The sequence below is a fragment of the Terrapene carolina genome, unplaced genomic scaffold, assembly GCF_002925995.2.
Source record: "Terrapene carolina triunguis isolate 2854851 unplaced genomic scaffold, T_m_triunguis-2.0 Scaffold85, whole genome shotgun sequence".
In the NCBI taxonomy this organism is placed as follows: domain Eukaryota; kingdom Metazoa; phylum Chordata; order Testudines; family Emydidae; genus Terrapene; species Terrapene triunguis.
In genome coordinates this window covers 63,382,408-63,409,703 of record NW_020664436.1, presented here as the reverse complement: position 1 = coordinate 63,409,703, position 27,296 = coordinate 63,382,408, and the positions used below count along the sequence as shown (strand labels likewise).

The 27,296-nt window shown below is 42.9% G+C and overlaps 1 protein-coding gene across 1 annotated transcript in view; it reads left to right on the top strand.

Moving 5' to 3' along the window:
• The first annotated feature begins 5,850 nt into the window (after positions 1 to 5,850).
• Positions 5,851 to 27,296, top strand: part of DCBLD1 (discoidin, CUB and LCCL domain containing 1) — a 74,898-nt gene continuing 53,452 nt past the window's right edge. The window contains exon 1 of the mRNA XM_026649560.2: positions 5,851 to 6,079. Within this exon, the coding sequence (XP_026505345.1) occupies positions 5,983 to 6,079 (97 nt within the window). The 5' untranslated portion in view covers positions 5,851 to 5,982. The remainder of the gene's footprint in view (positions 6,080 to 27,296) is intronic.

The window sequence follows — 27,296 nt, the reverse complement described above, 5'->3', positions numbered from 1 at the left end:
GCTGAACAAGTTGAAACTTTTTAGAATCAGTCCAAAAATGGGAAAATTTGTCCATAGCAGGGTTCCCCCCCCCAAATGAATCCCTTTGTCAAAAATGTTTAAAACTCAACATTTCTCAACTATGGTTATGTGTATATCCAGAAGCAGTGATGAGTCCACGTGGCCACCCGGCTTCAGCTGTCTGCCTTAATAGAGAGTGATGTTAAAGAGATGGAAGAGTTCTTCAAAATCTTCACTCTCCCACCAGCACGATCTTAGTCTTCCCATGATTCAACTTCAACAAGTCATTCTTCATTCAGTTACTGATTCCAGGAGACTCTAGTTTTATAGAATCACAGACATGTGAAAGGACCTCTCATGGCCTTCTAGGCCACCCCGCTGCAATACAGCAGGATTGACTTCACCATTCCTAAATATCTGGCCATAACTAAGATTTTTATTTTACAGGACTTCTTTTCTAATTTTTTATACTGCCACCAGCCCACGCCTCTGTTTGAATGCTGTATTAAAATGCACAGAAAGCCAACTTCATTCTCAGCTATACCCTATAAATCCAAGATTACCCTATTGACGGCAATTTGCATGTGTAAACTGAGGGCAAAATTTGCCCCACAGATTGTAAAAGCAGTCTCAATTTACATGCTGTCCTTGTGCTAAGTGAAGGGATTAACATACCTCTCAATGGCTAGAGGAGTTCTTTAAACTCCCTATTTGTGACTGGGGTCTTTTCCACTTCATTGTGTATTATGATTTCCCCCAAGTCACAAAAAAGCATTAAAAACCTCTAAAGAACAAGAACTCTCCTGTTAGCAATGGAAAAGCAAGTACACTCCCAAACAAGGTGAAATTCAAACCGATCTGTGTAAATGAGGCGGGGGTTCTTTTTCTAAAAACCAAGGCATGAAATGAGACACTTTCAGAAGGAAGAGTGTATACACTGACAGGATGGTGAGACAAGCTTAGGTAAACTCTACTTGATTTGTTTATTTTCTTCTCCTTTCCCTCCCATTTCCCATTAGAACACCAAAATACATATATATTTTAAAACTGATCACTACACCTGGGCATACTAGAGATTAATTAGTTGTATGGTACCTGTATTAAACTTTAGAAGGCCTTTCAATTTGAAGCGTCAGAAGGGCAACTGCATATATAACTATTCATATGGAAAGCGATGTCATGTAAAAGTGTAACATAACACTACCCTCCACCTAAATTGATTCTCTGTCACCACTGTGCCAAGAGAACAAACAAATTTCCCTAAATGCTTTGAGTTGACATTATCCTGAAGCCAAGTGTTAATGGAGCAACATCTTTATTGTTAACAGGAAGCTGGCTTTACTTTATACTTAATATACATGAGTCTTAATTATGTAAATCATTTTACGCTAAATCAGCCACTGAAGTGAATCTAACTGTAGAGGATTCTGATGCAATAATAGCATTTATATATAAGTTTACAGGTCTGAATAATTTGGAGTTGCATTGTAAGACCTGGAAAATGATTAATACCTGTTAACAGGGCCACAAAAATAATCCTGAGTGCTATTTGGTAGAAGCAACTGCAATGGAAGGCCTCATGTACATACTAAAAGTAAGCTACAAGTGGAGCTGAGTGAGTCATCAGTAGGAGACAAGTCTGAATTATATCCACACACCTGGAAAAAAAACTTAAATCTTTAATGAAGTCAAAATTTGTAAAGAACAAATCATGTCAAACCAATCTGATAGCTTTCTTTGCTAGGATAACGAGTCTTGTGGATAAGGGAGAAGCGGTGGATGTGGTATACCTGGACTTTAGTAAGGCATTTGATACGGTCTCGCATGATATTCTTATCAATAAACTAGGCAAATACAACTTAAATGGGGCTACTATAAGGTGGGTGCACTGGCTGGATAACCATACTCAGAGAGTAGTGATTAATGGTTCCCAATCCTGCTGGAAAGGTATAACAAGTGGGGTTCCGCAGGGGTCTGTTTTAGGACCGGCTCTGTTCAATATCTTCATCAACGACTTAGATATTGGCATACAAAGTACGCTTATTAAGTTTGCAGATGATACCAAACTGGGAGGGATTGCAACTGCTTTGGAAGATAGGGTCATAATTCAAAATGATCTGGACAAATTGGAAAATTGGTCTGAGGTAAACAGGATGAAGTTTAATAAAGACAAATGCGAAGTGCTCTACTTAGGAAGGAACAATCAGTTTCACACATACAGAATGGGAAGAGACTGTGTAGGAAGAAGTACGGCAGAAAGGGATCTAGGGGTTATAGTGGACCACAAGCTAAATATGAGTCAACTGTGTGATGCTGTTGCAAAAAAAGCAAACATGATTCTGGGATGCATTAACAGGTGTGTTGTGAGCAAGACAAGAAGTCATTCTTCCACTCTACTCTGCGTTGGTTAGGCCTCAACTGGAGTATTGTGTCCAGTTCTGGGCACCGCATTTCAAGAAAGATGTGGAGAAATTGGAGAGGGTCCAGAGAAGAACAACAAGAATGATTAAAGGTCTAGAGAACATGACCTATGAAGGAAGGCTGAAAGAATTGGATTTGTTTAGTTTGGAAAACAGAAGACCGAGAGGGGACATGATAGTTTTTCAGGTATCTAAAAGGGTGTCATAAGGAGGAGGGAGAAAACTTGTTCATCTTAGCCTCTAAGGATAGAACAAGAAGCAATGGGCTTAAACTGCAGCAAGGGAGGTTTATGTTGGACATTAGGAAAAAGTTCCTAACTGTCAGGGTGGTTAAACACTGGAATAAACTGCCTAGGGAAGTTGTGGAATCTCCATCTCTGGAAATATTTAAGAGTAGGTTAGATAAATGTCTATCAGGGGTGGTCTAGACAGTATTTGGTCCTGTCATGAGGGCAGGGGACTGGACTCGATGACCTCTCGAGGTCCCTTCCAGTCCTAGAATCTATGAATCTATGAAAATGCCACAGGATCAAATTCAGCAGATTTAAACACATGGTGCAAACTACCATAGAAAATCCCTGTGCTCTGACAACCCCTGCAGTGACCTAGCTCTCTCACTTATAAGATACAAGTATGCCCCCTATAGTCCACAATTCTGAAGTTGCAGAATTCAACGCTTGCTCCAGAATTGTGTCCCAAAATCTCATCTTTTGTTGTTAAAAAGTTATGTTTTAGCCTCCTGCTTAAGAAGAAACACTTGAAAACGTGAACCATGTGTGAACCAATGCAGTGATGCATCCGTGAGTTTGTAGATACCCTGAAACAATAGCTCTGCATGGCACAGACTGCTCTGTTCATCTTAATGAGTTAACACTGGGAGCTAATAACGACACCCTACGCATATTGAAAACTGACAACATGGAGGCAAGCTAAAGTAAACTGCATTTAATATCAAAATAAACAACACAGAAGCTACTGCAACGATTGTATTATTCATTTTCCTATTTAAGTAAATTAAAAAACCCCTATATTTAACATTTATCTGAACTAGCTGCAGAATTTCCAAAATTTCCTCTGAAGCATTATAGAATCTGGGGAACCTGCTGCAGAGTTTAGGTCCAGTTTGACACAGAGAATACAGGATATAAGCAGCTCCAATTGAGGCCCATGCAGCATGAGAAGGAAAAGGCTGTTCACCTGCCCTTGCAGAGTGTCCTTTCTTTCCAGCCTAACACTGCTGTAAGCTAGTGGGCTGTTTCACCAGCCCAGGAAGGGAAGCAGATACCACACCCAAGTCCTTTTAAGGCCTTTTCTTCAGCAAAGCACGACTTACTGTTGGAATACAAAAGACATAAAGAACACAAAGTAAACTCTACTATTGGCTACAACCCCCAGACCCTACCACCTTGCTGCCTCCACCACCCAGCAGAAAAGAGAACACACTCTTTCCCTGTATCCTCTTCCCCAGCTTCCTCTTCCTTATATATTCCGCACAGCCATGTGATACACAGGAATCCTGGAACCCTTCCTAGCCTCCTGTTTCACTTTGTCACAACTAATCAAAAAGTACAGGCTCTGCTGACAACATTAGTGACAAAGTCTGTGTTGTAATGTAAATACCATATCACATTTTTGGTTTACAGGTGCCTACTAGAAAGCACAGGGATCTCAGGACCCAGTTTATTTTGGCACTGTCTAGATATGGCATGGAAACAAAAGACTTCCATTGGACAGCAGGGTGTTCTAACTAAGGACAAGGAGTGACATTTTAATACCTCCTTTGGTGGACTGTATCCTGGTCTGAACTCAATGATTTAGCAGGTCTTTTTCATCTCTAACCACTAGGATTCTAAACAAAGATAATTAAATGTTAAGACCAATCTCACCTTATTTTTAAAAGCAGTTTTCTAGAACTGAACTGATATAATACAAATCAATATAATTTATAATACATATTTGCATATTGGATTGGTTTTCATGGTCCACATAGCTGTTCCAGGACACTAATAATAATGTCTAATATAACCTTACTAGCTGTTCTTCTTCTTTGATTCCTGGTCTGAGCTTGGCTGGCTAGCCTGTCTCTGCTGGAGCTGCTTTGTCCATACTTTTATTTTTAGAGTAGTAGCTCAAGCCAAGTTAGAGGGAGTCTGCCTACCTGGGCTGGGTGGCTTGCTCCCAGCTGCAGTGTAGACATACCCTTATGCTGCTCTGGCTTTTTTATATGACAAAGAAGCTGGAGCGAGGGGAGGGGTGTGTATGTGAAAACCTCAGTCTAGGATTTCAACATGTTAGCTAATATGAGTTAAAAATACACCATTTTGCTTAGTGAAGACAAGGGCTTGGTTTCAGGTTTAGAAACTAGAAATTCAAGGCCAGGTTTGTGAATCTGTTGGTGAACTTGAGTCAATTTATGTTTTCTAGTAGAAAATCCAGGCTAACTCAGGACTATATTACTCACAATCAGTCCCGTTGAAGTAAGAGTAAGGGTTACACAATCTCAGTTTTGTCCACTCATGATTTTATTGCAACTCTTGCAATATTTGATGTTGTACTTAAAGCCCAAGCTCCATGAGACAAGTGGAGATGTGACAATGTCAGCTTTCATTTCTGAACAGCTTTAATTTTAGCCCCCACAGTTGCAGAGGAAAGCTTGAGCATGTGACTCATGTGCACCAGAAAGGCTCAAAAAACAGAAGGCAAACAAGAAAAACCAAAATGTGTGTGTATGTATGTTTATAATATTTAGACTAATCTCATGATTTTAGGAGAGCAGGCCTTCTGATGTTTTGGACATTTGGAGGTGGTGATATTTCAAACCCGTCTTCAGTGGCTTTGCGCGATTACTACACAAAACCAGGCAAAACATGGTTTCATCTGAATTTTCAGGTTGATTCAGACTCACAGAGCCAGAGAGAAACCCTGAAAGCGCGAACCCAGGCTGATCCAAATTGAGGGCAAAAGTTTGTCTGAACCCCTGCAAACTAAACCCCTTGAATTCTGCACTTGCGGTAGCAGAAAGGTCACAGTGCAGCATGGCCATGCAGCTGCACTGTCCCGTGCAATGAGCGGGGATGCAAGCTGGGCACAGCCACAAGCGATAGGAAGGACCCGCAGCTGCAACTCAGCCAGCCGAGAGAGAGACACTTGTATCCCGCCCACCTTCCCCGCTGGACCCTGGCCTGCACCTCTGCTGGGGGAAGAGGCGAGGCGAGGCTGGGGACCGCCCCACAGCCCGGTCCAATGGGAACGGTAGTGCTTCCCGTCCTCTGGTTTCTTTTCCCCACCCCCAGCTCCTGGGCAGGGGGAGGAGAGATGCGGAGCTGCCGCCCTCGAGAGAGACGCGGGCGGCGGGACAGGAGGGAGCAGCCGCACCGCAGCCCCTCGCTCGCACAGCGCCCCTCGGCTCGGGGCCAGGCGGGTGCCCCGCCACCCCACACGCAGACACTGGCTGCCTGGTCTGAAGGAGCCTCTCGGCAGCAGAGCAGCCCCCGGCGAAGGAGCAGCAGCAGCAAAGAGTGGGGAAAGTTGTCCCCCCCCTTCCCCCTCAGGAGGCAGAGCCATGGGCTGCAGCGGGGGACTGCGGGCTGCCCGCTCCGCGCTCCTGGCGCTGCTGCTCGGACTCTCTGCCCCGCCGTGGCTGCAGGCGGAGAAGCTGGGTGAGTTCCCCCCTTCCTCCCCGGGGAGCTAGCAGGGGGCACTGCTATCAGACTTGGGCACCCTGCGGGGGGGGCAGCAGAGCCAGCTCGGAGGGGGCCTGTCCCAGCCACACAAGGCTCAGGCTCTTGCTTGTCCCAGTCTGATCCCCGGGACTTCTGCGCCCAGGTGTTTTGTTGTGTGTGTGTGTGTGTGTGTGTGTGGTGTTTGTCTGAGGTTTTTCCTTCTGTGCCCTCTCCCTTCCCTAGTAGCTTCCCCTTTGCTCCCTGGCTTGCTAACCCACGTGGGGGTGGGGGGTTGCAAGGCAGCAGACTTTGCAAGCTCCTCTCAGCTGGAGCAGGACCTAGTGCAGTTGATCTAAGGCTAGAGAATGGGGCCCCGTCAGCGCCTTAACTGCGAAAACTCCCAAACCATACATACCCGAAACCCGGAATCGGGACCTAACGTGATCCCTTCTCTGGTTTGCCAGAGCAAAAGGCAACATTGAACTCCACGAGGACAAGGCTAAGAAAATGGGGCTACTAGCTAATGCTGCCCCTTGGCCATTTTGCGGGAGGGGATTTCCTCCTTTGAGTCTGATCCTCCTTACTCTATCAATTTGCTTTATCTCTGGCAGCTGGGAAACTTAACTCTGCCAATCTAACCATGAATTATGGTTTCTTAGTTGGTCTCAGGGCTGTATATAGTTTGACCTGGTTAATCCATGCCTGGTTTATCCGTGTGTCTGAGTATCCACAGGATTAAAGTGGTAACCAATCTTACAGCAACTGTACGGATGATTTGTTAATCTTTGGTTAATTAGCCCTGTTCTAAAGCTAAACAAACAAGGAAGAAAGATCACAACAAGTTGTAGGTAATATGCAGGGTTAATTTCTACAAAGGTTACTGTTTTCCTGGTTCCGATCTTACATAATGATAGAGGATATACATTATAAAGCGCAGGGAGGAACATTTTAAAGGTACTTGTGCAATGACCATCTCTGTGAAGAAGACAGTCTCAGTGCTATTAACTTTCATTCACTATGAATGCTGATAGCATTGCTGCAGTTTATACAGCTTTATATACAGATGGATTCAATTGTGTATTTGCTTATTAAACAGAACTGCCTTCACTCTTCCTGGAACAAGTTCTGTAGAAACCCCACGGGACTGTGCAAGCAACTTTATTACAGATGGTATACTCACCTGTTTGTCCTAATTTTTAAGTGGCTAACATTTTAATTTCCTGTACAATCAAAAGAGTAGCTATAGTTATATTCAAAACTTGCAACCTTATTGCCATGGAACATCAGTACATGACAGGAGTAACCATCCATCTTTCTTAGGAAAACTCACTAACAGCCAGCAGTTAAATAATGAATGTTGGAATTTGTGATAATTATTAAAATGCAACCATAGCACCTCATTAAGATAGGGGAAGTATATGCTTCACCCAGTGCTATTATTTCAGTCTAGCTACAGAGTCAAAAACACATGGTGTGTGGGTTTACATTGTCACGGTTAGCATCCCAACAGTAATACTAAAAACTTCTTTGCCTTTAGCCTATTTGTGGAAAGACCATGTATGGAAAATGCATATCTTTTCTGAAACTGGATTTCTGATACGCGTTCGTTAGCCTTTTGAAGCTGAAGTTTTGTATCAGTCTAGTGGCCTTTGATTCTCAAGCTTTGTATACCTTTTATTTTCTATTTAGTATGCTTAACCCCATCATACATATATTCTGTATATTTCCCTCTTGGAGCTCCCATATCCCTTCTCTTTGGCTTATTACTCAGTTTTGAGACTCAAAAATGTGTTATGGTGTCAGAAACACTTAAAAAGGGTTTTTGTAAAACACAATCCAAGGGAGAGTCATTTAGCAATAACAATTGGCATTAAAATCTGGGTCCAGCTCTCCATGTGCAGGGAGTAAGTGGTGACCCTTTTTCTGATTTGGAATGTATTACAGAACCTCATATTGTCTGAGGAAGTCTCTGAAACTTGGATCTTTGTTACTCATTGAATAACTGTGGGAGAGGTGAGGTGGTTTGGAAACTGGTTTTAATTAAGGAAAACATCTTTTTAAGCTTAACTGGGTTTGGCCCCACTAAAAACAGTGCAGCTCTGACTCTGTATGAATAATAAAGAATTTAGAGATTTAACAACAGGCACTTCCACATATTCTGTCCCTCAGTGATCTCATGGTTGTGGTTGCCTTTTTCTCTGCTGTTGACTCCAAAATCCATTTCTCTTCCTATCTGTTCAGCCTCACATCTTCAACTCTCTGGTATCTCTTCCTGGACTTACTTTCACCAGCTCAAATTCATGATCAAGAGGAGGCAAACCTGAACTTCTCACCTTTCTCCTTAATTCTTCTCTGGTCCCTCTTTTCACAGTTAAGGATTTAACTATCTTGCCTGTTGCCCAAAATTACTAACTTAGGGCTAGTCTACACTGGCGATGCTAACGCGCTGCCGCGGCAGCGCTTTAACATGGCTTATGTAGTCGCGGCAGAGCTCTGGGAAAGAGCTCTCCCAGCGCTCTAAAAAACACACCTCCATGAGGGGCGTAGCTGGCGCACTGTCTATACTGGCGCTTTACAGCGCTGAAACTTGCTGTGCTCAGGGAGGTGTTTTTTCACATCCCTGAGCGAGAAAGTTGCAGCGCTGTGAAGTGCTAGTGTAGACAAGCCCTTAGTGTTGTATTTGACTCTCTTTCTTTCCACCATGCACATCTGGGCTCTTGCGAAGTCCTGCCTGTTAGAACTTACAAAAGAAGAAGGGGGGGGGGGGAAGGACCTTAACTGTTGGAAAAGGTTGGGGGGGGGGGAGAACAAGAGGGAGAAGAGGAAACAGGACTTTACCTCATTACTGGTGGGATTTAAGCCATCTATTCTTGTAGAATTCAATTTTATATTTAAAATAAAATTCCTAGCTCTAATGAATGCAAAGATCAACTTCTGAATATCAGTCTGTGTTGTTCATGAGTTTGTAGGCAGCTATGGTCTGATCACTTAAAATTGAGGTTGGCATAGCTGTGGCCCTGGGGTGTGTGAAAAATCCCTGAGCTCCATAGCTATGCTAACATAATAGCCGGTGTAGACGCAGCTAGGCCAATGGAAGAATATTTCAATCAACCTAGCTACTGTTGCTCAGGAAGGTGGTGTTCCTACAGAGATGGAAAAACACCTTCCATCACTGAAGGCTGCAGCTGCACTATGGTATTTTGCTGGCACAGCTACAGCACCATAGCTTTGCTGCTGTAGTCCCTGTAGTATAGACATGGCCTATGTAGAACCTATGGGCATCAGTGAATAAACTTTTTGAGGCAAGGACCATCATTATTATGTCCTACAGTACCTAGCACAATGGGCCCCAGACCTGGTAAATGCAGAGGAGAGAGAGAGAGAGGGTTGGAGAGCTATAAATCAGAGGCTTATATAAACAATGGAGCCCAGGAGCAAGGTCTAGAAAGGGCACTCTGGCACTAATCCAGGCACCATCCTCCTTTCCAGCAGCTGAGAGTAGAGAGAGAGCTGAGCCTTATTGGTAGGGCCTTACAAAAAAACAGGTATCTGGCTCCCCCCCCCCTCCCCCCGGCCTTCTCATCAGTTTCTTCCTGTTCAGTAGCTCCAAAATCCATCCATCCTTCCTCTCCATTCTCCCTGCAAAACCCATGGCCCATATCAGAGCCATCTCCCACCTTGACTACCACTTCAATCTCCTTTATCCCACCCTGCTTCTCACCTGACTTCCCTTAATTCTATACAAAATGCCTCAGCAAACTAACACTAACTCCCCTTTTTGTCCTGTGACTACAGGAGTGTTAATGGGCCACTTCACTTTGAATGGTCCCTTAGAATACGTGCTAACTACTAAAGCTAAACTATCTGTTCAATCTTGTATTTAGATGAGTCACTCTCAGGACACTGCAAATGCTGCATCTGATGCAGCTGCACCACTGTTGCGCTTTGATGAAGACGCTCTAAGCCAATGGGAGAGAGCTCTCCTGTCGGCTTAGTTACTCCACCTCCGTGAGATGGAGAGGTGGAGAAGCTCTCCCACCGTCATAGCACTGTCTACATGGGATGTTAAGGTCACTACAGAACATAAGAATGGCCATGCTGGGTCAAACCAAAGGTCCATGTAGCCCAGTATCCTGCTTTCTGAAAGTGGCCAATGCCAGGTGCCCCAGAGGGAATGAACAGAACAGGTAATCATCAAGTGATCCATCCCCTATTGCCCATTCCCAGCTTCTGGGAAACAGGCTAGGGAGACCATCCCTGCCCATTCTGGCTAATAGCCATTGATGGACCTTGTGATGGATTCCGTCACAGAGATCCTCTTGGGAGTGTCACCTGACGTGCTGAAATTACCTCTGAGCCCGTTTTCCCTGCCAGCTTGGGACTCCAGAATCCTGCCTTGTTGAGACAGACACGCTAGCCTGCTGAAACACAGATCCAGGTCTGGGCCACACCCCCAGAGCTTCAGACTTCAACTAAAAACTGCTCAGCAGGATACCTGTCTCTAGCATCCAGACTCCCAGCCCCCAATGGGATCCAAACCACAAATAAATCTGTTTTACTCTGTATAAAGCTTATACAGGGTAAATTCATAAATTGTCCGCCCTCTAGAACACTGATAGAGAGAGATGCAGAGCTGTTTGCTTCCCCAGGTATTAATCACTTACTCTGGGTTTATTAAGAAACAAAAGTGATTTTATTAAGTGTAAAAAGTAGTATTTAAGTGGTTTCAAGTAATAACAGACAAAGTAAGTCACCAAGCAAAATAAAGCAAAAACACGCAAGTCTAAGCCTAATACATTAAGAAATTGATTACAGGTAATATCTCACCCTCAGAGATAGTCTAATAAGCTTCTTTCACAGACTAGACTCCTTCCTAGTTTGGGCCCAGTCCTTTCCCCAGTACAGTCTTTGTTAGATTCAGAAGACATCTCAGGTGGTAAGAAGGGGTTTTGTCAGCCCCTTTTGTCCTGCTCTAACCCCTTTTATAGCTTTAGCACAGGGCGAGAATCTTTTGTCTCCCTGGGTCCCCACCCCTCCTTCTAAATGGAAAAGTAGCAGAAATAAGATGGATTTCATTATCGGGTGACATGGTCACATGTCACTGTAAGACCCCTAGTCTCCATTCCCCCTAGGCTGGCCCACACGTACACAGGTAACTACTTTCAAGTAACTGAGGCCATTTACAACTGATTGTTTATGGAGCACCCTTAATGGCCTCCACTTAATATGTTTACATTATTTATATCTTATTTTCCTAACTCCAGATATAGAAATAATACATGCAAACAAATAGGACGAACACACTTAGTAAATTACAAGCTTTCTAATGACACCATACAAGGGGTATTTAGCGTAAAGCATATTCCAGTTATGTCATATTCATAAGCATATTTCCATAAAGCATATGGAGTGCAACATCACAGATCTATCCTCCATGAACTTGTTTAGTTCTTTTTGAATCTTGTCATAGTCTTGGCCTTCACAACATCCTCTGGCAAGGAGTTCCACAGGTTGACTGTGCATGGTGTGAAAAAATACTTCCTTTTGTTTGTTTTAAACCTGATACCTATTAATTTCATTTGGTGGCCCCTAGTTCTTGTGTTATGAGGAGTAAATAACACTTTCTTATTTACTTTCTCCACACCAGTCATGATTTTATAGACCTCTATCATATTCCCCCTTAGTCATCTCTTTTCCAAGCTGAAAAGTCCCAGTCTTATTAATCTCTCCTCATATGACAGCCGTTCCATACTCCCAATAATTTCTGTTGCCCTTTTCTGAACCGTTTCCAATTCCAATATATCTTTTTTTTTTTGAGATGGGGCAACCACATCTGCACGCAGTATTCAAGATGTGGACATACCATGGATTTATATAGAGGCAATATGATATTTTCTGTCTTATTATCTATCCTTTTCTTAATGATTCCTAACATTCTGTTCGCTTTTTGACTGCCGCTGCACATTGAGTGGATGTTTTCAGAGAACTATCCACAATGACTCCAAGATCTCTTTCTTGAGTAGTAACAGCTAATTTAGACCCCATCATTTTATATGTATAGTTAGGATTATGTTTTCCAATCTGCATTACTTTGTATTCATCAACATTGAATTTCATCTGCCATTTTATTGCCCAGTCGCCCAGTTTTGAGAGATCCTTTTGTAGCTCTTCGTAATCTGCTTGGGACTTAACTATCTTGAGTAGTTTTGTATCATCTGCAAATTTTGCCACCTCACTATTTACCCCCTTTTCCAGATCATTTATGAATATGTTGAATAGGACTGGTCCCAGTACAGACCCCTGGGGGACACCACTATTTACCTGTCTCCATTCTGATAACTGACCATTTATTCCCTATCTTTTAACCAGTTACCAATCCATGAGAGGACCTTCCCTCTTATCCCGTGACAGCTTACTTTGCTTAAGAGCCTTTGGTGAGGGACCTTGTCAAAGGCTTTCTGAAAATCTAAGTACACTATATCCACTGGATTTCCCCCCCCCCCTCCCCCTTGTCCACATGCTTGTTGACCCCCTCAAAGAATTCTAGTAGATTGGTAAGGTATGATTTCCTTTCACAAAAATATGTTGACTCTTTCCCAACAAATTATGTTCATATATGTGTCTGAAAATTTTGTATAGTTTCAACCAGTTTGCCCAGTACTGAAGTCAGGCTTATCAGCCTGTAATTGTGGGGATCATCTCTGGAGCCCATTTAAAAAAATTGGCATGTCATTAGTTATCCTCCAATCAATTGGTACAGAAGCTGATTTAAATGATAGGTTACAAACCACAGTTAGTAGTTCTGCAATTTCACGTTTGAGTTCCTTCAGAACTCTTGGGTGAATACCATCTGGTCCTGGTGACATATTACTGTTTAGTTTATCAATTTGTTCCAAAACCACCTCTAATGACACCTCAATCTGGAACAGTTCATCAGATTTGTCACCTAAAAAGAATGGCTTAGGTTTGGGAATCTCCGTCACATCCTCAGCCATGAAGACCGATGCAAAGAATTCATTTAGTTTCTCTGCAATGGTCTTATCGTCCATGAGTGCTCCTTTAGCATCTTGATCGTCCAGTGGGCCCACTGGTTGTTTAGGAGGCTTCTTGCTTCTGATGTACTTAAAAAAAAGTTTGCTATTACTTTTTGAGTCTTTGGCTAGCTTTTCTTCAAATTCTTTTTTGGCCTTCCTAATTATATGTTTACACTTTATTTGCTAGAGTTTATGCTCCTTTCTATTTTCGTCACTAGGATTTAACTTCCACTTTTTAAAGGATGCTTTTTTTGTCTCTCACTGCTTCTTTTACTTTGTTTAGCCATGGTGTCAGTTTTTTGGTTCTCTTACTATGTTTTTTAATTTGGGGTATACATTTAAGTTGAGCCTCTTTTATGGTGTCTTTAAAAAGTTTCCATGCAGTTTGCAGGGATTTCACTTTTGGCACTGTACCTTCTAATTTCTGTTTAACTAACTTCCTCATTTTTGTGTAGTTCCCCTTTCTGAAATTAAATGCTACAGTGTTTGGCCACTGTGGTGTTTTCCCCGCTACAAGGATGTTAAATTTAATTATATTATGGTCACTATTACCAAGCGGTTTAGCTATATTCGCCTCTTGGACCAGATCCTGTGCTCCACTTAGGACTAAATCAAGAATTGTCTCTCCTCTTGTGGGTTCCAGGACTAGCTGTTCAAAGAAGCAGACATTTAAGGTATCAAGAAACTTTGTCTGCATCCCGTCCTGAGGTGACATGTACCCAACCAATATGGGGATAGTTGAAATCCCCCGTTATTATTTAGTTTTTTATTTTTATAGCCTCTCTAATCTCCCGGAGCATTTCACAGTCACTATCACCATACTGGTCAGACGTTGGGTAATATATCCCTACTGCTATATTCTTAGTATTAGAGCATGGAATTACTATCCATAGAGATTCTATGGTACAGTTTGGTTCATTTATGATTTTTACTTCATTTGATTCTACGCTTTCTTTCACATATAGTGCCACTCCCCCACCAGCACGACCTGTTCTGTCCTTCCGATATACAACAAGTGGCTTTTTCACACCCCTGAGTGATGTAGTTATACTGAAGTAAGTGTGTAGAGTAGACCTGGCCTCAGGACCTTTCTCAGGCCTGAAGAAGATCTCTGTGTAGCGCAAAAGCTTGTCTCTCACCAACAGAAGTTGGTCTAATAAAAAATATTACCTCACCCACCTGGTCTCAGTAAAAATAATCTTCCTCACCAGCTGATATGATCCTGTGACTCCCTTCTTTAATACACTCTAGAGGCTTTCTGTCTTCTTCCATGTCTCATTCAGGTTCTTCATCTTCAGCTTCTTCTTGCTTCAACACTGCCTACAAGTCTGCTTTGGTCTCGTACTATTCAGCCCTACACCCTTCACTTCAATTCTACTCACCTTCATGCATCTTTTGGCTGTTTCTTCCTCCTGCAGTTCCACATCTTTTTTCATGCCATTTTGTATCCCTCCAACGGCCTCCCTGAACTTGTGCACCTAGTGACTTCACTTACTCCTTCTTCAGATTTTTCTTTAAAATTCACTTTTTTGCAGCTAGTAATATGCAATTAATCTCCACTTCAGCATTCCCCATTGTCATCCCTATGCCTGACAAGATAGTGTTGTAAAGCAAAAACATAGAAGAACCAAAGAAGCTACTCAACATGGTTATTCAGATTATTGTAACCAAGAGTGTTGTCCCATCTCCCCGGATGCTTTCTCAAAACCTGAGAAAGTGTAGGGATAAACTGAGAAATGCCAATAGCCAAGCAGAGTTGGACCTTGCAAAGGGAATTAAAGCCAATAGTAAAGGGTTCTATAGCCATATAAATAAGAAGAAAACAAGGAAAGAAGAAGTGGCACTGCTAACCACTAAGGATGGGGTGGAGATTAAAGATAATCGAGGCATGGCCCACCACCTAAACAAATTCTTTGCCTCAGTTTTTAATGAGGCTAATGAAGAGCTTAGAGGTAGTGGCAGGGTGGCTAATGGGAACGAGAATATGAAGGTAGAAATCTCCACATCCGAGGTGGAAGTCAAACTCAAACAGCTTAATGGGACTAAATCGGGGGCCGTCCTGGATAATCTCCATCCAAGAATATTAAAGGAACTGGCACATGATATTGCAAGCCCAATAGCAAGGATTTTTAATGAATCTGTAAACATTGGGGTCGTACCATATGACTAGAGAAAATGCTAATAGTTCCTATATTTAAAGGAGAAGAAAGGTGATCTGGGAAACTACAGGCCTGTTTATTTGACAATTGTATGCAAGGTCTTGGAACAAATTTTGAAAGAGGAAGTAGTTAAGGACATAAATTTGAACAGTAATTGGGATAAAATACAACATGGTTTTACAAAAGATAGATCATACCAGACCAACCTGATCTTCTTTGAGAAGATAACTGATTTTTTTAGACAAAGGAAATATTGTAGATCTAATATACTTGCATTTTAGTAAGGCATTTGATACAGTTCCACATGGGAAATAATTAGTTAAATTGGACAAGGTAGAGATTAATATGAGAATTGAAAGGTGGATAAGGAACTGGTTAAAGGGGAGACTACAACGGGTCATAATGAAAGGTGAACTGTCAGGCTGGAAGGAGGTTATTAGTGGAGTTCCTGAGGGATCGGTCTTGGGACCAATCTTATTTAACATTTTTATTACTGACCTTGTCACAAAAAGTGGGAGTGTGCTAATAAAATTTCTGGATGAGACACAGTTGGGCGGTAGTGTCAATATGGAGGAGGACCGGAATATCGTACAAGATTATCTGGATGACCGTGTAAACTGGAGTAATAGAAATCGGATGAAATTTAGTAGTGCAATGTGTATGGTCATGCACTTAAGGACTAACAACAAGAATTTTTGCTATAAAATGGAGATGTATCAGTTGGAAATGACAAAGGAGGAGAAAGACTTGGGTGTATTGGTTGCTCACGGGATGACTATGAGCTGCCAATGTGATGAGGCTGTGAAAAAGGTTAATGCAGTCCTAGCATGTATCAGGCAAGGTATTTCCAATAGAGACAGGGAAGTGTTAGTACCATTATACAAGGCACTGGTGAGACCTTATCTGGACTACTGTGTGCAATTGTGGTCTCCCAGGTTTAAGAAAGATGAATTCAAACTGGAACAGGTGCAGAGAAGGGCTACTAAGATGATCGGAGGAATGGAAAACCTACCTTACGAGAGGAGACTCAAAGAGCTTGGCTTGTTTAGCCTAACCAAATGAAGCCTGAGGGGAGATATGATTGCTCTCTATAAATACATCAGCGGGATAAATACCAGGGAGGGAGAGGAATTATTTAAGTTAAGTACCAATGTTGACACAAGAACAAATGGATATAAACTGGCCATCAACAAGTTTAGGTTTGAAATTAGATGCAGCTTTCTAACCATCAGAGGAGTGGAATTCTGGAGCAGCCTTCCAAGGGGAGTAGTGGGGGCAAAAAACCTAACTGGCTTCAAGACAGAGCTTGATAGGTTTATTGGGGGGATGGTGTGATGAGACTGCCTACAATGGCATGTAGCTGATCTGCAACTGATAGCAGCAAATATCTCCAACGGCTGGTGATGGGACACTAGATGGGGAGGGCTCTGAGTTACTACAGAGAATTTTTTCCCAGGTGTCTGGCTGGTGGATCTTGCTCACATGCTCAGGGTCTAACTGGTCATGATATTTGGGGTCGGGAAGGAATTTCCCCCCAGGTCAGATTAGCAGAGACCCAGGGGATTTTTTTGCCTTCCTCTGCAGCATGGGGCATGGATCACTTGCAGGTTTAAACTAGTGTAAATGGTGGATCCTCTGTAACTTGAAGTCTTTAAATCATGATCTCCTGCAATATGCAGGAGATCAGACTAGATGATCATGATGGTACCTTCTGACCTTAAAGTCTATGACTCTATGATTGTCCCTTCCCCTTTTAGGTCACAACACGAACTTTTTCCCCACCCAGTTTAACTCGTAATGTTCTTAGGATAGGGATTTTGTTTTACAGATGGCCACCTTTAAGGCAATATATGCAATTTAATAAAATCATACTTTTCCACATATTGTGTAATTGGAGGAGAATAAGACTGCCTCTGTATGGAAGATAAACATGTACAATTAGTTTTGAAAAGTGATAAACTATTGAAAAGATACTAAAAGGAAATAACACCATCATTTGTAGGTATTTGAGAATTAGTGGGTGTTGTAAGCACTAGCTTGAGTCTGTAAAGGCTTAGGTTCAAGACTAGCTTTGTTACAGTTATGCTCTTATTGAATGCTCTCACATGACACAACTTGTCAAATCAGAAAACTTTGCACAAACTTCAAACAAGCGAACAAAAACACTTTCCATTGAATTCAGTAGGAACAGGATTGGGCCCCAAACTATCTATTACAACAACAACAAAAATAACTTTGCATAATTTCTTCAAATATAGCCAGCACACAACTTTTCAGGAAGACTTAACTAGAGAGACAAACATCAGAGAAGACCGTTTCATGTCAGGGTAATTTTTAATGTCCTTTAAATGAATGTATTTCAGACTACGCAGAAGTGTTCTTTTTGCCTTCACAGTAAATCTGGGAATGTTCAGACCAAATCAGTTTTCCAAGCTAAAGTTACAGGGTGTTAAAGGGCCTTTGTGTTGGAAGTTCCATGCGGGTTCTTGCCTTGGAATCTCTGTTCTCCATTCTGTATGCTAATGGAGATGCCTCCTTGTTCCATCTTTGATGTAAATGAGGCTAGAGGAGTTTCCCTAATCCTGTCATCCTTATTCCAGGGGTTTAGGTGTGTCTCCCACCGCCTTTTCATTGCTTTTTGTAAGTCTTTCTTCTGATCGGTTTTGATTCAAGCAGAGGCTGGGGGGGAAGGTCTTTCGTGAGTCAGGCTGGGTACTGTGCCCTGGTTCCCCAAGAACACAGAGCTGCTAGGTAACACCCCCCAGCACTGTAAGTTACCCTGAGCTAAGCGCCAGTGTGGATAGTGCTACATCAGTGGGAGAGCTTCTCCCGCCGACATAGGGTACCTCCTATCATGGAGGTGGATTTATTAATGCCAGTGGGAGAGCTGTCTCCCGTTGGCATAGAGCGTCTTCACCAGACGCATTACAGCGGCGCAGGTGCATCGGTGCAGCTGAGCCACTGTAGCGTGTCTAGTGTAAACTAGCCCTTACTTACAACACTCCGATTAATACACCCCAGAATTTTACTAGCCTTTTTTGCAACTGCATCCCATTGTTGTACTACCACCTAGCCAGTAATGCTCCATTTTGTAGTTTTGTGTGATTGCATTTAGGAAGGAAAAAAAAAAAAGTACCTCACTTATCTTTATTAAATTTTATCTTGTTGAATTCAGACCAGTTCTCCAATTTGTCAAGGTCCTTCTGAATTCTAATCCGGTCCTCAAAAGGGCTTGCACCTCTTTCCCAGCATTGTGTAATTTTCAGATTTTTATAAGCATACTGTCCACTCCATTATTCAGGTTATTAATGAAAATGTGTTGAATAGTACCAGAACCAGGACAGGTCCCAGCAGGACCCCATTGCATGTGTTGTCCCAGTTTGACAGCAAACCATTGATAACTGAGTGTGGTCTTTCAACCAGTTGTGCACCCATCTTATAGTGATCTGATCGAGACTGTGTTTCCCTAGTTTGCTTATGAGAATGTCATGTGGGTTGGTGTCAAAAGCATTATTAAAATCAAGATATGTTATGTCTACTGCCTCCTCCCATCCACTATGCCAGTAACCCTGTCAAAGAAGAAAACTAGGCAAGATTTGTTGATCTGGCATGATTTGTTCTTGACAAATCCATGTTGTCTATTAATTATTCTGTTTATCTTCTAGGTGCTTATTGATTGTTTAAAAATTTGTTACAGTATCTTTCAAGGTATCGAAGTTAGGCTGACTTGTCTATAATTCCCCAGGAACTATTTATTCTCCTTTTTAAAGATAGGTACTATGTTTGCCCTTCTCCAGTCCTCTGGGACTTCACCTGTCCTTCATGAATTCTCAAAGATAATTGCAAACTGTTTTAAGATTTGCTTCGCCTATTTCCTTGAGTACCCTCGGGTGAATTTCATCAGGCCCTGCTGACTTGAATACATCTAACTTACCTGAATATTCTTTAACCTGTTTTTTCTCTATTCTGGATTGTGTTCCTTCCCCCTTGTTGTTAATTTTGTTTAAGCATCTGGTCGCAATTACCCTTTTTAGTGAAGACTGAAACAAAATAGGCATTAAACACCTGTCATCAATTATTAGCTCTCCTTCCCTGCTGCATTTTCCTTCACTTTTCTCTTGCTCCTAATGTATTTACAGAACCTCTTCCTATTGCCCTTTATGTCCCTTGTCAAGTGTAACTCATTTTGTGCCTTAACCTTTCTGATTTTGTCTCTGCATGCTTGCACTGTTCTGTTGTATTCATCCTTAGCAAACTGTCCATGTTTCAACTTTTTGTTGGATTCCTTTTTGATTTTCAGGTCATTAAAGAGCTGCTGGTGGAGCCATGTTTGCCTTCTGCTATCTTTCCTTTGCATCAGGATGCTTTGCCGTTGTGCCTTTAGTATTGTCCCTTTGGGAAACTGTCAGCTCTCCTGAACTCCTTTATCTCTTAGGTTTTCTTTCCATAGGACCTTACCTACCAGTTCTGTGTTTATTAAAGTTTGTTATACTTCCGAGTTCTGATTTGCCCTCTCTACTTCCACTGGCCATTTTCTTTTTTCCCCTCTCCCATTATGGGTGTCTGTCTTACAAAGACTTTCTTGCTGCTCAGACTTCTGATCAACGTTTATATGTCATCTTAAAAAGGCCAGTGTGAGTGTATGGGTGGGTGTGCTGATTTTGGAATTTTTTTCCACCAGGGTATTTTACTTTAATTTCCAGGCAGGATTGTGGGAGACAAATTCAGACTAGAAATAAAGTACAAGTGTTTTAGCTGTGTGGATAATTAACCATTGGAACAGTTTACCTAGGCACAAGGTGAATTTTCTGTCACTTGAATTCTTTAAAACCAGGCTGGATATTTTTCTAAAAGGTACCCTGTAGTTCAGTGGTCACCAATCAGTAGATCGCGATTGGCTGGCCGCTCGCGGAACTTCTGCCAGTCGATCGTAGTCTCCGGCCGCTAAAAGTCTGGCGGCACAGCAGGGCTAAGGCAGGCTCCCTGCGTGCCCTGGCCCCACGCAGCTCCCGGAAGTGGCCAGCACATCCCTGCATAGTGGAGGGGCGGGGTCTCCATGCACTGCTCCTGCCTGTAGGCACTGCCCCCACAGCTCCCATTGGCCAAGAACGGGGAACTGCGGCCAATGGAAGCTGCAGGGGCGGTGCCTACAGGGAGGGGCAGTGTGCGGAGCAATGTTCCCTCCCCCAGGGCCTGCAGGGACATGCCAGCAGCTTTCGGGAGTGTCACGGGGCAGGCAAGGAGTCTGCCTTAGCCCTGCTGCACCGCCCCCCGGGAGCCGCATAAGGTAAGCGCTGCCCAGTGGGAGCCCGCAGCTCTCCCACACCCCAACCCTCTGCCCCAGGCCTGAGCCCCCTCCTGGAGCCAGCACCTCAAACTGCCTCCTGCACCCCAAACCCCTGCCCCATCTCTTAGTCCCCCCCCCTCCTGGAGCCAGCACCAAACCCCTTGCACCCCGAACTCCCTCCTGCACCCAAACTTCCTCCCAAAGCTTGCACGCTGCACCCCTGCCCCAGGCTCAGCCCGGAGCCTCCTCCGACATTCTGAACCCCTCGGCCCCAGTCCAGAGCCCGCACCCCAACACCCTGCCCCTAGCATGGTGAAAGTGAGTGAGGATAGGGGAGAGCGAGCGATGGAGGGTGGGGGGATGGAGTGAGGGGGGCAGGACCTCGGGGAAGGGGCGGGGTAGATCCTGTGTTGCACTTAAATTCAAAAAGTGATCTTGTGCTTAAAAAGGTTGGAGACCACTGCTATAGCTCCAACCAGATGTTAGAAGCTTGATGCAGAAATCACTGAGTGAGGTTTCATGGCCTGTTTTGCAGAAGGTGAGGCTAGATGATGATAATGGCCCCTTCTGTCTTTAAAAATCTATTACTTAATTTTTCAAAGGTGACTAGTAATTTTGGGTGGGACAGGTTTTTGGTTACAAAATTTAAGACACTTTAAAGGACCCTGATTTTCAGAAAGTGCTGAGCACCCACACTGTGAAAATCAGACCCCTGGTGACTTCAGAAAATTAAGTCCCTATGTTTTCTTGTAAAAATAAAATAAAGGATTATGACTTAACTGAGGTGTATCCAAACTCAAGAAAAGTGAAGCAAGAACTTCTCAGACTTTCCTATATGCCGTGTTCCGTAACACGAAAGCAAGAGGTCAGTTGGTAACATCGATGGCCAATAAATTCAGAAAAAATAAAAGGAAATCTATGGAATCACAGTAGCAATACCACAGAGAAAGTTGCATGAAACATTCCATTCTATTTGTTACCCCTTTCACAGCATTTGCAAATTCCTTTTGGCTTCAAGTTTCTCATACTATCTCCTATCAGAGCAGAAAAGAGTGGGCAAGTGAAAGCTTTAAGAAATGTGCATTTCATATGAAGCACTATAATGTTGATTTTGATGCTGTAGGAGTAGTCATTGATGCTCTACTTTAATTTTTTTAAATTAAAAATGTCTGCAACATCCAATAGCTCCCAGACATAGCCATGATAGCCATAAGAAGGAATGTCTCATATTCTTTTAAGATCCCACAACAAAGGGTGCCACGAAAGCTATCGTACAAATACTGAAGAAAGGTGTTTCCAGTTTGTCCACAATGCTCCAATTCAGAAACCTGCCTTACAGCTTTGACCATCTTTGCATATGAACCATTCAGCTTTCCATTTAAACTGCAGTATGCAGGGAAGCATTTATTACTCTCGAAGGATGACTGTAATTAGCCTGAAAAGGACTGACTGCTCCAAGATATGCTGACCCAGGGAAAGGAGAAACAGGAATTTGTGTCTGGGGTGGCTAATGGCAGCTATTGCTCTTGTCATGATTCCATTAGTTTTATCCTGAGTCAGTTGGTGAGGCATGTCTTTGGGATCTTGCATAGGGGATTGTGTAACTTGCTTTGACAAAGGGAATGTGTTCTCTGTTGTCACAACTAACTTAAAATGGCACGTATTCACCTTTTGTTATAAGGTTGTTGCCTATATGACTGAAGTACCAGATAAGACCTTGTCTTAATCATTGTAACTGTCTGATTTATGTTATAACAACAAGGTTTATGTTGTATTTGTAAAGTCAAAGTGCTAATAAAAGCTGCTTTCTCAGCAGGAAAATAATAATTTTATAATAAAATGAAATTGCTTCTGTTGTAGTGATTTTAAAAAGAGAATTCACTTGATGTCAGACACACAAGTTTTGTCTCACAAGCTCATGACTGCAGTACGTATAGGACAAATACCAGTGTTGAAAGGGGCATCTTTCTAATAATAAATTTGGCTGTAACTATTAGCCCTGGGGACAATGAATTAAAAAAACCACTTTTCCCTTAGTGTTTTTCTTTTATAGAGGACGTTGGCCTAGATGGTGACTTTGAAGAGCAAAGGCAGACCTGTGAGCATCCCCTGGAAGAAGAGCAGGGAAACTTGGAGGTGCCCCTTGAAGTGTCGTTTATAAGTTGTCCCTTAAAGCAAGCTGAGGCTTGGGGTGAGAACTCTCACTTCCGGGGGAATGATTCACCGGGGCAAAAGCTGTCTGCATGGACAGCTCCTGGCTCTGCTGACTGACTTTTCCCTAGCTGCCAGGCTTCTGCTGTCAGCTGAATTGCTTCACTTCTTGATTTCCATACATAAATGAAGCTGGTCAGCTGGAGACAGTGCCACTGACGGCATTCTCCCCTTTCTAAGTGGGCAGGAGGATGCCTGCAAATAGAGAATGTCCTTAGCATGTGTATGTGGAAGTGACACTTCCTGTCCCTATAGTTTTTGACTAAGGGTCATTCACTCCAAATCTGTTATGGGTACAAAATCCCATGGGTTATAATGTTAGGACTTCAGATTTGAATATGAGTTAGTGTAAATAAGATGAATCGTAAGGCTTTTTAAAACTGCAAATCTGAACACCAGATGTAAAGTTAATCCCCTGTTCTCCACTCCCTTTCCACTTTAAAGAAATGTAATTTCTTATAAGTGGGACAATTTAATCCTTAAAAAAATTACTGCTTTTTTTTTTAAGTTTTAGAAGGGGAAAATCTAAGTAAATAAAAACTTTATCACTGTAGTTTTTACCTCTATCCCAGGGCTTTTTCACAGGAGAGGGGATTTTTGGCATGGTGGAGGCTCTGCAGATGTCCATGGCAAGCTGACAAAAACAATGTTGTTTAGGTCACTGTGGAGGAATTGAGACTTTTGTGTGTATGGGTATAGAGAGAATTTTTTAAACTGTTGAATTTTAAAATAATCCATGGAGAGCATCAAGGGAATCTTGGGAATACAGAGCATGTCTTTATTTTACCTTATGGGGAACTTAAAAGTGGTAGACTGTCTTTCTTAGCTACTTGGTAGTGGTGGCCAAGTTTACCTTGATGACTTCATATATGGCCCATCAGGAGTTGTTCTAACTGGAGCATCTACTGAGCTCTGTTTGTGAGATGGAATGGAAAACAAAGCTAGGCCTGTAACAGATAACTAAAATGTGAATGTCATGGTGCTACATTGGGTCTATCTAAATAAGCTTCAGACTGGTTTGAGAGACTATTTCAGCTAGACTCTTGGTAAAAATTGGTGATTTATTGTGCTTCTGCCGTGGAACTAATTTAGGATCATTTGCCACTTTCTCCTTACTACTCAAAGAGGGAGGTTACAGTAAATAATGTCCGAGAAAAGGGGAAAAGTACCTTCTAGCTTGTTTGACTTCCTGTTCCTATTTCTTCCTTTTGATATATCAGTAAGTAAACAGTTTGGTCTGACAAAACAATACACTACAATGATCCTTTGTTTCTCCTCCACCAAGCTGCTGCCTGTTCTTTGCTTTGGCAGCTAAGTGATTGCTGTGAGGAGCTGTTGGAGCATGTGGGTTAAAATGTTTCCTGAGAACCGAATACAGCCAAATATGTGTGGATACAATTCAAAGAAAATACATTACAAGCAATTTATTTTTCCTTTCACAGCATGTTGCAAAGCAAAGGCTTCCCCTTTTAAAAGAGGATCCATGAAATTATACTAATTTAGAGGTCATTAATCACTTACCTGATGCTCTCTCTAATGATATTATACTTGCCTTAATTTTCATTTTTTAGTTAGGAACATTTTTAATAAAAAAAAAATAAGATCAGCACTCTCGGATTTTGTGAAGGAGGTTGGAGCCAGGCTACCATTGAGATTGTAGAGCTGAATTCCTAAAAGTTGCCTGTCATTGGGCAGATCATGCATTACAAATGTATACACTTTTTTTCACATATTGGACTCCCTGGGCCAGATCCTCACCTGGTGTAAATGGCATTCCATCGAAGTCAGTGGAGGTAGGTGAGTTTGCACCAGCTGAAGGTCCAGCACCAGCTGTTTGAGTTTTCCAAACGCTGCCTTTTTGTAAATGAGTGATGTCATCCCAACTCCCTGGACAGCAAGCCCTCAGCAGGACTCCAGTTTTGTAGTGCCAAATGATGTAATGGAGTCTGGTTGTGAGCAAATGTAGTGTTCAGTGGTTACCCTTCCTTTTCAATATGTATATGAGGTCATTAAGAGGTAATGAGAAGGTTAGGTTGTGGTGCATTCTATAAAATTTTAAACAGTTTAGATCCTGGATCCCTCAGAGATCACTCCTCTACCTGTGTGACACCAGAAAAGTCATATTTCAGCAACAGTACAGTTGCACAATCACTAAGCTACTGGTGAAGACAGAACTTGGGCATTTCTATCACTTTGTCATGAAAGCCTGCTTTGACATGGTGGTTGCAGACAGCTGAACCAAGGGTGTGCTAGTGCTTATGCAGATGCTTTCATGGGTGCAGTTGCACTGTTGCTGGCCGTTGCTGAACTAGATGTATTTATTTTGCATGTGCTACTCCTGGGGGAATTCTGCACCAAAAAATATAAAAATTCTGCGCACAATATTTCAAAATTCTGTATATTTTGTCAAAATAACCCAATATAATCACACTGGCTTCAATTATTTTGGTAATTTATTTCAAAATACCTGTCAACAAGTATGTCTGTAACAATGCAGACCAAAAAAAAAAAGATTCAGGAAATGTTTTTGACAAATAGTTTGCTTACTAGGCATATTAATACAGAACTTTGACTAATAATTCATTTAAACTACAATACAGAAATGTATTTCCAGCATGCCTCAGAAGCAGTGCAAAGGTTTGGGGGAGTCGGGGTAATGGAGGAGCTGAGGGAGAGGGAAGTAATTGCTGAGAAGGAGCCTGGGAGTGAACTTGGATAGGGTTGTGTGTGGGTAAGAGAAGGACAGGTTTTGGAACAGGTTTTGGGGTGGGGAGAGGGATTGGATTGTTAGGGAGTTGGAAGCCCTCCCCCTCCATGCAGATCCTAGCTGACCCTTAGCCTCTCCCATTCAGTCAGGCACATCTGCCCCCTCCCCATGTGTCCCTGCACCCCCACTCAGCTACCTCCCCCCATCACCATGTGGCCCTGCACCCCCCCCGTCCTCATGTGGCCCTGCACACCCACTCCCATTCAGCGCCCTCCCCAGTCTGTGCCCCCCCACTAGCCCTTCTGCCCCCCCCCGGCGGTGACGCCCCCCCCACAGCCCCATATGCCCAGCTCTGTCTCTACTCCTCCCTCCAATCCCCTGCCTCCTCACCTGACATTGAGGGCAGGATGCTGTGATGAATGCAGCCTCTCCTCCTCTATTGGCTGGTGAGCTGGCTGCCCTCTGTTCTGGCACTACAGCAACCCCTGGTGGGCGAAAGGAATAATTGCAGTGCCTCTCTGGCAGAATGTATTTTCTGCGGAGAAAAAAAATCTGTGGGGAAAATGAATTTTGTCCCCCAGGATTAATGTGCAGACAAGGTCTTCAAGGGAAGCAAATTCTGGCTATATTATTTTTTTCTACTATTGTATGAAGTTAGTGTGACAGAATAGAATATGTCTCTATCGATTTATGAACTACATTTTGTATTATGTGTGGCCAGAACATTGCATTGCATTTCAGACAGTGCCCTGCCCAGGAGAGGTGCTTGCCACTTCATTGAAGGACCATCCCTGAGAAGCCATCAACTTTGAATGGCTTTCAGCTATGAGCCCATCCCCATGGAATAATGTTTTTTTGACCTGGTCATGCAGGTGGTGGGAGCATGCATGACTGAGGGATGAAGCTGGAACGTCTCAGTTGAGCACATGACAAAGAGACAGAGACTCTCCTTAAGAGTGTGGCGCTGCTCTGAGCAGGACAATCCATCATCACCAGTCTGCTCAAAACAAGCAATTTTTGGCTCGTTTAGGGGCAGTCGGGCTGGTGTTTTTAGGCAGTTGTGGCCCACAGGTTTTTCCAATTCTCTCGTGGGCACTCCCCCCTTTTTTTTTTTTTTGAGACCCGTAATGGTGTTTTTTGACACGAACCCTGCCTTCCGCTTATTTTTTCCGGGTTTTGTGGGTCTTCCCCACTGCCCCCAGAGAGACAGAAAAGGACTCTTCCCAGCCTGAAACACTGACAAACCTTGAACTCGCAGAAAGGAGTGAGCTCAGACTGTGACTCAGGACTCTTGTTATTTTCAAAGACTTGTAACAGATGGTTTTACTAATGAAGTTTCTGTGGTAAAGAAATTGCTTCACTAAGCCTGTGCACCTTGATTTCCTGCCTTGTTTTCCGTAAAGGGGTTAAACTAGAAGGCCAGAGTGTCCTCAGCCTAGGTAGAGCTCCAGAGGAGCAAGTAAGTGACTGGGAGGCTCAGGTGGTCTAGGATGCTGATTTTAGAGTCAAGGGCAGATGGTTGTGGCACCCCATATCTCAAAGAAGGGCTCAGATGAAGAGTTAGAACCAGTGTCTGGACTCTCCCCAGACCCAGATAGCTTGGAAGTATATGGGAGCCAATGACTGAGTCATCTCACAACAGACTGGTGACCATAGAATAGTACTGGGCCAGGTTGTAATAGTTGACAGCATGGGAATGCAAGGTTCTGTCAAAGTAATGGCTCATTTTGCATGATGGTTAGCAATGACAATCATGAGATTTAAATAAAATGGTTTGTGTGGGGCTACTCAAAAAATTTTCATCAAAACTTCTTGA